At 48.5% G+C, this 10,078-nt stretch overlaps 1 protein-coding gene across 1 annotated transcript; it reads right to left on the reverse strand.

The window, feature by feature from the left end:
* Positions 1–803: 803 nt before the first annotated feature.
* On the reverse strand, positions 804–5,946 carry GSDMA (gasdermin A). Its single transcript, XM_024744303.1, is given in 5 exon segments — positions 804–1,046; positions 1,563–1,636; positions 2,361–2,479; positions 2,947–3,049; positions 5,928–5,946. Coding segments are annotated over 5 exon segments (558 nt in total).
* Between the last annotated feature and the right edge of the window lie 4,132 nt (positions 5,947–10,078).

Here is a 10,078-nt window from a genome sequence, read left to right on the forward strand (position 1 = left end):
AGAATCTAGACTCCATATTCCACACCCTCACAGTTCTTCTCTGAACGTTTTCCAGGTGGTCTGAGGACCACATGATAGAATTCATGTACATATAATCTATACATAGTATGATAATGTTTATTTATTTTTTCCTGGCACAAACTAAGAATTTCCTTAGGATACGTTCTTCAAAGAAAAACTCCAAAAGACATCTCACCCAAGGTGAAATAATCTTTTTTTCATCAATCCCCGTAAAGCTTGATTTTTTGGAATCATAAGCGGTAGGGGTTTTACCCAGATGATGCGCTGGAAGATCTACAACTGGATAAAGCATTTCCTGAACTGAGAGAACATTTTCAGTCTTATGATTTGGATCATATGGGGGGAACACGTCCATAGCCACACTCCATAGATTATAATCATTGCTAAATATTTAGCACAGTGGAACAGTGAAACAAATGGATGAACACCTAAAATATATAAAGAAAAAGAGGACTTCAGATATTTGATTAGATAGGGGGTTCTAAAGGGGTAAGGGTTGGGCTAGGAAACTGTTTAATTTTGGTTTTGCTGAAATGGGTCATAGTTTTAAAAGTCTGAGTGTTTCCACTTTTAGAGGACTTAAGCATCAGCAGATGGGTTGTGGAGCCATGGGGCAGGGGGACATACAGAGTTGGACAAGTGGAAATTGATTTTCTTGGGTAATCAGCTAAGGTTTCCATCATCCTCAGCCTGCTGGCTCCCAAATGCCCTTGCATGTCAGGACAGGGCACAATAAAGTAGGGAAGGCCTTAGGAGAGCAGGAAGCCAATGGACAAGGCAAGTTAGGACGCCTTGGTCAGTAGCTGCAGGAGGGAGAGGCCGGCGTAACGGACACAGAGGCGGGGAAGGGTGTCTGCGTCCCATGTGTACTGGGGGCCCGATCTCTGCACTTCCAGGCCACTCAGCCCCACTAGGGCCTCTGTGAGGGTCAGTTCCTCTTCCCCAAGAGAGGAAAGCAGCTAAGGCTGCAGGGGGAAGACACCCTCTTTATCCTGGAGGAAATTCTGTTCCATTGTGCTCTCCACCTGGAAGGAAACAAAGTAGTATGAAAAGGAAGAACTAGAAACCTCTCTTCCTTTTTCCTAACTCAAAAAAACCATGAAGAGGGCTACCGTTCTTTTACTATAACCCCTTTTGTTACATTACATGACGACTCTGTCTGGGCCTTTTAGTAACCCTGAATGATGAGCGGCAATTTGTTTTTAGCCCCATTTGACAGAGGAGTGAATTGAGGCAGACTCAGAGACATTAAGACTTGCTCACATCCCTTGGCTAGGAATAAACCAAGTCAGAGTTTTCTGTCTCTTCTACTAGGATCAGGTTGAAAAACCCAGATAGTTGCCCAGAAGGGCACTCTTTTCCCTCTAGTTGTGAAATAGCAAACAGGAAGAAACATGGAGAGAAATGAAAATGGGCATGAGCTCCTGGGATAAGACAGAGGCCCTGGAGGATGGTTCTGTCATTAGGCGAAATTGTGTCTTTCCACTGGTTCTAGCTGACTCCCTCGCAAACTCTCCCCAACATCTGCCATTTTTTCTCACCAGCTTTAGCTGCAAAGGTAAGATCTTTTTCTCCATGGATTGTACCAGCAGCTTCTGTTGGGCTTCACTGAGCTCTGGAGAAGAAAAGCAGAGAAAGAGATGTGTGGGTGCAAAGGGGACTACAGGCTCCCAGTGGGTGTATTTCCAGAATGTCGGCATCCGTTGATTCATACATTCATCCATGGTTGAATACCTGCTCTAGGCCAGGCACCTTTGCTGGATGTGTTAGGTAAAAATCATCCTCTCTTCACTCAAGGAACTTGCAGTCTAGTGGAGAAGACAAAGTAACGTGCAATTATAATCAGCCTGTTACAGGAGCCATAGCTGAGGGTCTACTTTGGTCTTGGTGTTTGAGGGCAGGCTTGGTGAAGGAACAAACACCTCAGCTTACACGTGAAGGTCCAGAGAGTTTTTCAAGGTGGCGGAATGTTTCTTGCAGAGGGAAGAAGAGAATTCAGGGGCAAGATCAGAAGATGTTATCCTCGAATTAAAACTAACAGATATCGATATAAACGTGATGAGCTTAGCTATATGTAGAAGTTTTAAATATATGGCTGATAAAACTAGGGTTATTTCCCAACCTCTGTTAGCAAGACTAGGCTATGATGACCAAGTGAATCCTTAGGAATGAAACCAACTTTTAAAAAGGTAGATATAAACTACTTAACTGTAGTATAATTTGCCTGACATTTACTTATTTACTCATTCATTCATTCATTTATTCATCTGGAAATTCATTTAGTGACTCATTCCTACCACTGAATAGGTATATAAATGAAGACCTCACTCCCCACTTACCTGTTAGAGCTCCAAGGAAATAGAGGACAGCACCCATAGCCTCCTTTGAGAGTAGGACATCTTTTGGGAGTGCCTCCAGGGTTACTTCATGTCCTTTGTCTAGAGCTCCTTCAAGCTGTGGGGAAAGTTGGGTGATTATTTAAGATAACACAGTTAAAGGGCATAGTGCCTGGCACATAGCACTCCCTTGAGATGTGCTAACTATCTCCATTTCCTTGTTTCTTTTTCAAGGTATCAAGCCCTGAAAAGTGTTGGACTCCTGGGTTCCTTGGTGTCTGAGCCCTGGACTCTGGAAAGGAAAGGTCCAGCCCCCTTCCAACGGAGGGGGAGCCTACCCTCTGTCCATGAGGAGGGAGCAGGTGCTTCGGGGGAATCTGCACTGTTTGCCCTTCTCCAGAGGGACACAGGGAGCAGTGGCGACCCTGGCAGCCTGGGGAACACTTGACCAGCCTTGGGGAAGGCATCCACTGTCGATTCCTCTAGCTACTGCCCACCTTCTGCCAGATCCGTCAGATAGCCACACACAGCTCCACCAAAAGCCTTCCTTCTTCTGCATCTCCTACCCTTCCCTTGGGTCCTCTCCATGAGCTCCAGGTCTTCTAGCTCCTTTTTCTTCCCTAAGAGTTTGCTGAGGGAGCTGAGCAGGGAGCTCTTCCCTTCTGGGCTCAGCATCTCCACTTCCAGGGTCTCTCTCGTTTTTTTTTTTTTTTGTTTGTTTGTTTTGTTTTCTGTACGCGGGTCTCTCACTGTTGTGGCCTCTCCCGTTGCGGAGCACAGGCTCCGGACGCGCAGGCTCAGCGGCCATGGCTCACGGGCCTAGCCGCTCCACGGCATGTGGGATCTTCCCAGACCGGGGCACGAACCCGTGTCCCCTGCATCGGCAGGCGGACTCTCAACCACTGCGCCACCAGGGAAGCCCCCGCAAACCACTTTTGACACGTTCGATCAGTCACAGCACCTCCTCCATACACTGCACAAATCTTTTTTTGCATTTCAGTTGCGTTTTTACCTTTCTTGAAATAATAAAGCATAATATTCAGAAAATGTTGCTTTTTTTCTTCCATCTTCAATATTAAAATGGCTACACAAAAATTCCCCAATTTTGGACTTCCCTGATGGCGCAGTGATTAAGAATCCGCCTGCCAGTGTAGGGGACACAGGTTTGAGCCCTGATCTGGGAAGATCCCACATGCCGCGGAGCAACTAAGCCCGTGCGCCACAACTACTGAACCTGCGCTCTAGAGCCTGCAAGCCACAACTACTGAGCCCAAGTGCCACAACTACTGAAGCCTGGGTGCCTAGAGCCCGTGCTCCACAACAAGAGAAGCCCCCACTCGCCACGACTAGAGAAAGCCCGCGCGCAACAATGAAGACCCAACGCAGCCATAAATAAATAATTCTAAAAATTCACCAATTTTGATTTTTTTTTAAATGCACGCTGATATGACAGCTGTCACAATACAATCTAACAAAGTTGTTTTGAATGAAGTTAAAGACAACTAAGCACTACTAGAGCCATCTTACAGAAAAAACCAAATGATCTTTTTGGCCAACCCAGTACAATGTTGTGTTGGTTTCAGTGTACAGCAAAGTGATTCAGTTATACATATATGTACATATTCTTTTTCATATTCGTTTCCATTATGGTTTATTACAGGATATTGAATATAGTTCCCCGTGCTATACAGTAAGACCTTGTTGTTTATATATTTTATATATAGTAGTTTGTATCTGCTAATCCCAAACTCCTAATTTATCCCTCCCTACCAAGTCTTGCTCTTATCTTAAATCCCTGCCTGGAAGGAATTTTAAAGGGGACTTTACACACATGGCAGATCTCTAGATGACAAACCAAGACATTTACAAGCAAGGCTTCTGTGGTGTTGGGATATGTGTCTGCGCATCCGTATGTATAACCTGAATACCTCTGAGGCTTCATACACTCACCTTTAGGGTCTCCTCAGTATCACCCATCAAAAATGAAATGTGACCTTGAAGGCTATGAACAGTAAGTTAGGACTACACCGCGCAGCATGCGGGATCTTAGTTCCCTGACCGGGGATCAAAACCACGCCCCCTGCATTGGAAGCGCGGACTCAACAACTGGACCGCCAGGGAAGTCCCAAGGTCTTTACTGGAGGTTTTCTTGAGGGGCTGGTGGTGAATGGGGGAGATTAGACCACATAACACACAGCAAAAGTCCTAAAGACTTGACTGTTCCTCCTCTGTCCCCAAAGTCTCATTCAGTATGACAGCTGCTCCCAAATCTCTCTCCCCTGTCTTGAAACAAAACAAGACTTTGCCCCTGCTGGGCCTCTGGTCCCTGCCCCCATCTTTTGGTTCACTTCCCTTCCCATCCACCCTGGGCTCGTCTTGTGCAGCTATCTAATACCTCCTCCTTCGACAGCTCTAACCATTACCCTCAACAAACATCCCTTCTCCTTAGGCGGTGGGATGGGAGATTGGGCGTGGGGGAAGGCTGCCATTAGTCACGCGGTTCCTGTCACAATTGCACATGTATGCAGAAATGTGTGTCTGTGTAATAACCTTTCCATCTCTCTTTTCCTGGTTCTTCCTGGATTCCCATCTCTTCCTCTCTGTATCTCTTATTCAGCACATTGATGTGATACGACAGCAATCCAGCATGTGGTCCTGGGCTGTGCAGTCTCCCATCCTTTAATCAGCTCCAGAGAAGGAGGCTCCACTCCCCACCCTCTTCCCAGCCCACCATTGCCTCAGCCAGACTTTTGGGAGTTTCTTCCTAGTGTCTGTCTTCCTCCCACTGACTGTAAGCCAAGGTTTCCAGTTCAGCTCATCCTCCAAAGACTTGGAGAATAGTGATTTCAAGAAGTCACACCTGGGACTTCCCTGGTGGTCCACTGGTTAAGAATCCGCCTTCCAACACAGGGGATGAGGGCTTCATCCCTGGTCAGGGACATAAGATCCCACATGCCACAGGGCAACTAAGCCTGAGTGCCACAACTACTGAGTTCACGAGCCTCAACGAGAGAGCCCGAGTGCCGCAACAAAAAGATCCTGTGTTCCACAACTAAGACACGACACAGGGGCTTCCCTGATGGCGCAGTGGTTAAGAGTCTGCCCGGACATGGGTTCGAGCCCTGGTCCGGGAAGATCCCACGTGCCGCAGAGCAACTAAGCCCGTGCGCCACAGCTACTGAGCCTGATCTCTAGAGCCCACGTGCCCAGAGCCCGTGCTCCACAACAAGAGAAGCCACCGCAATGAGAAGCCCGCACACTGCAACGAAGAATAGCCCCCGCTCGCTGAAATTAGAGAAAGCCCGCGTGCAGCAACAAAGACCCAATGCAGCCAAAAAAAAAAATTATTTATTTAAAAAAAAGACCCAACACAGCCAAGAATAAATAAATAAATATTAAAAAAAAAAGTCACACCTGTTTCTGCTCTTCCTGAGGACCCAGAAAGCCCACCAAGCCAGCTTTCTCTCCTCTGACCTAGAAATCTTGCTCCTTTATTTCTCTTGCCCTCCTTCATTCCCTCTGAACTCTACCAGGCCTGTCCTTATTCTCCTTGTCCTGCTCCCACCCCACCTTCACCCCCTCGCACCATCCCCCCAACTGCATGATGGTGTTCCAAGCAGGAGCCTTTGAGGGTTCGAGGCACAGAGAAGAAATAAGGGCTTGTGAGGTCAGTCAGGTTGGAAGGTCTTGTGCTTTTGGAATAAAAACCTCCATGCCAGGCTTGTCCCAGTGCTGTTCCTCCCACCCAGCATATCCTGTCTTTTTGTCACCCTCTACCCCATTCAGCACCAGCTCCTCAAGAAAACCTCCAGTAAAGTCCTTAGGGACAGGCCACAGAATCACTTTAGGGTCCAGCGACTTCTTTTCCTCAGAGTCCTTGTTTATGTTCAGGGGAATCTGGGACACAATTCAAATTGTGTTGGAGGAAATTTAAGTTGGATTAACGTGTAAGTACTCTTCAGGTCAATTAATAGTGATTTATTGAAACAGGAGCCTGGGTAGGGCATGGCGCTGATGCAGGCAACAGGCTTTGTTCTGTATCTCCCTCTGGTGGTCAGTTAAGGGAGGTAATGGGCGATAATCATCCCCGAGTTTTGCTCCAATCTCGTGATTTGTGTGTGGTTGCTAGGAGATGGGGGTCAGGCAAGGGAATCGACTTAGGGGAGGAAGCCCCAGCCACCTGTTCTCTAAGACCCTGACCCACACAGTACACTGCAGACCCTGAAGACAGACACAGACATTGGGACGGGGCATTATTTACTTACCCATTTTCTTTTTTATTCTCCTTTTTTTTTTTTTTACAGTTTTTTTTCTTCTTTTGAGGGGTGGAATGGGGTTTCCTTCTGTTGTAGATTTTATTTTATTTTATTTTTTGACCACGCTGCGTGGCATGTGTTATCCTAGTTCCCCGACCAGGGATCGAACCTGTGCCCCCTGCATTTGAAGTGTGGGTTCTTAACCACTGGACCGCCGGGGAAGTCCTTCTTTATTATTCTTAATTTTCTCCTCAGGAAGGGGCCAAAGAGGAAGGAGAGAGGGGTAGGCTACTGAAGTTCAGGAGGGTGGAAGGCACTGATCCTGGCAAGAATGGGAAGAAGCTGACACCCTGGGAGTTATGAGGGCAGGAAGGAGCTTAAAGAACGTGCCTGTAGCAGACAGAGCCAATTTGTAGGGTGTGGGAAGCCTGGAGTACTTGGGGGAAGGGACCCCCTGCACAGACATACTCCCAGACCTTTGCTGAGTAAAAGGACGTGGACTAGCTAGGGATGAAGACAGGCTGGAGTGGTGGAGAAGCAGGAAGAATGTGCTGTGAGGACGTTGCATTTTATATTTCTCATGGGGGACTTCCCTGGCGGCCCAGTAGTTAAGATTCTGCGCTTCCACAGCACGGGGAGCGGGTTCGATCCCTGGTCGGGGAACTAAGATCCTCCATGCGAGGCCAAAAAAAAAAATTATATCTCTCATGGGAGGTTGGAAGTTTTGGGGTGCAGATTGCCGATTGTGAGCTATACTTCCATAAATAAACTATACTTCTTTTCTGAATGGAGTAAAACCCCCAGACTCTTTTCTTATCCCCTAAAAAAATGTTCTTCCCAAATTCTCAAATCTGCTTTAGAGCCTAAGACATCTCCAAAATCCTGGCTGAGCAGACACTGGTCAGTGGCTTGTGACACTTATTCAAAGTTATGCTGAATCACTGAAGAAGTACGTCAAACTCAAGGTCAAACTACAAGGTGCCCTCGCTGCCCCTAGCCCTCTGCTGCCAGGCCCCCTACCCCTAGTCAGGCTGAAGAAGCAGCTGCGCCAGGTGCTGGAGCTCCTGTCCACTCACAGCTGATGAAAGAGAAGCTTTCCTCTTCAGCTGTGACTGCTAGGCCCTCGTGATGGGACAGAGGTCCCAGATCCTTGTTGAAGAGACTGGGTCCCAGATGGAGCCTTTGAAGCTCTGCTTCCAGGAGAACTTGGAGTCGAAGCTCCTCTCCATTTCACCAGCTCCCCCAGGCTTGCGCCAAGCCCCACTCTGTTTTCCCCAGTTCTGGTTGGGGAAAGCCAGGTGTTGTTGGCTACACCTGAAATACGGCGAGGATGGCATGGAGGGCGCAGAATGGTGACAAGGCATTGGGGTCCCGGGTATAATGATATCCATCCCCTTGTATGTCAAGGCTGCAGAGTCCGACTAGGGCTGGGTGACCTTCAGCTCCTCGCCCTAAAAGCCCCTGAGTAGTTTGAAGTGAAGACAGAAGAGCACTGCAGCCCCCTGGAAAACTTGGTCCAGGATGATCACCACCTGCACAGTAGAGAATAAACATCACAAGATGCTTTGCATTTGGGGAGCTACCAACTTCAGAGGTGGTCCGCAGTAAAATTTTATTTTATTTTTAAATTATTTATTTAGGCCGTGCCAGGTCTTAGTTGCGGCACGTGGGATCTTTTTTAATTAATTAATTAATTATTTATTTTTGGCTGTGTTGGGTCTTCATTTCTGTGCGAGGGCTTTCTCCAGTTGCGGAGAGCGGGGGCCATTCTTCATTGCGGTGCGCGGGCCTCTCACTGTCAAAGCCTCTCTTGTTCCGGAGCACAGGCTCCAGACGCATAGGCTCAGTAGTTGTGGCTCACGGGCCCAGTCGCTCCGCGGCATGTGGGATCTTCCCAGACCAGGACTCGAACCCGTGTCCCCTGCATTGGCAGGCAGATTCTCAACCACTGCGCCACCAGGGAAGCCCCCACGTGGGATCTTTGTTGCTGCATGTGGGCTTCTTAGTTGTGGCGTGCATGTGGGATATAGTTCCCCAACCAGGGATGGAACACAGGTGCCCTGCAATGGGAGCATGGAGTCTTACCCACTGGACCACCAGGGAAGTCCCTGCAGTAAAATTTTAAATTTCAGCCCCTGCCCCCATCCTTGACCCCTTCTACCCATTAGTGCTAGAGCAGAGGAAAAATAGGCATGGGTTAAGAATTTGGAAACCTGAGTTCTGTAGAGAGCTCTGCCAAGAGCCTGCTGTGTGGCCCTGGAGAAGTATCTTCTGCTCTCTGGTCCAGAGTGCTCATCAGTGAGAGAGGGCGTGGAGCTGGATGCGCTCCCACATCGTTTCTAGTGTTCAATTTTACCCTAGTTGTCATCCCTGACACCCATCTTGTGACCCTCAGATCCTCATCAGCTCTGTCTGTTGGGGAAGGAGCACTTTCTCCATGAACATGGCTAGTAGCTGCTGTTGCTCCTTGCTCAGCTCTGCGGAGGGTAAAGGAGTGGAGACCATGTGAGGGACAGGGGCACACTCTCTCCCTCTGGTGGGCAGCAGATTGTAAGGCAGCTCTGGTAGTTGGTGTGTGTGTGTTGTGTGTGTGTGTGTGTGTGTGTGTGTGTGTGTGTGTGTGTGTTGGGGGCAGCAGATTCAATTCCCTCCAGGAAAGGATAAGAGAAGATTCCTAAGAGGATACATTCCCCTTTCTTTTAGGAAAAATGGGTGGGTGGGTGGAGTAGAAAGGCTTGCACTTCTTGCCTTTTCCTCGGAGGTGACACGTGGGTTTGGACCCTGAGACACTCTGCTTTGTAGCTGGTACCACAGCTGGCTTGATGGGCATGCAACCTATGCAGTTGCACTGGGTCCCATGCTTGGTTTAAGCGCTCTGCTGTTGTCATCTTGAATATTTCTTAATAAATTTTTAACAAGGAGCCCTGTATTTTTCATTTTGCAATGGGACTCGTAAATTACGTTGCACATCCTTCTTGGTACAATTGGGCCCAACCCAGTAGGCCCATCAGTCACAACGGAGACTGACCCCATCCCTACTCCCGACCCTCATCACTCAGAACTTCCAGCACGCAGAGGATGTATCCAGCCAGTATGGAACTGAGTTTGCTATAGAAGTCTCCTGTAGTCATTCGAGGACTGAGTAACCAGGCCCGCCCCTCGGACTCTCAGAACCTCTGGCTTGTTAAAATCCAGGGCCCCATCCACCTGGCAGAGAGATGGGAAGTGATCAGCTAGATACTCTTGCAGTTAGTGAGACAGAAAGCTCCCCGACGGAGAGGGAGCAGGTCTCCCCACTCAGAGTGAGGATTCCCTCAGGGCAGAAGCCTAGTCTCTCCCTTAGCATAAAGAATCCTCCCTCGAGTGGACGTGCTGGCTGAGATCTCCCTGGAGGAGGCCAGTCACGCTCCATCCAACCTGCATCTGGCCCCTGCAACCCGTAGCCCCGCCCCAGGCCGCCCACTC

Source organism: Neophocaena asiaeorientalis, unplaced genomic scaffold (genome assembly GCF_003031525.2).
Source record: "Neophocaena asiaeorientalis asiaeorientalis breed wild unplaced genomic scaffold, Neophocaena_asiaeorientalis_V1.1 scaffold1, whole genome shotgun sequence".
In the NCBI taxonomy this organism is placed as follows: Eukaryota; Metazoa; Chordata; class Mammalia; order Artiodactyla; family Phocoenidae; genus Neophocaena; species Neophocaena asiaeorientalis.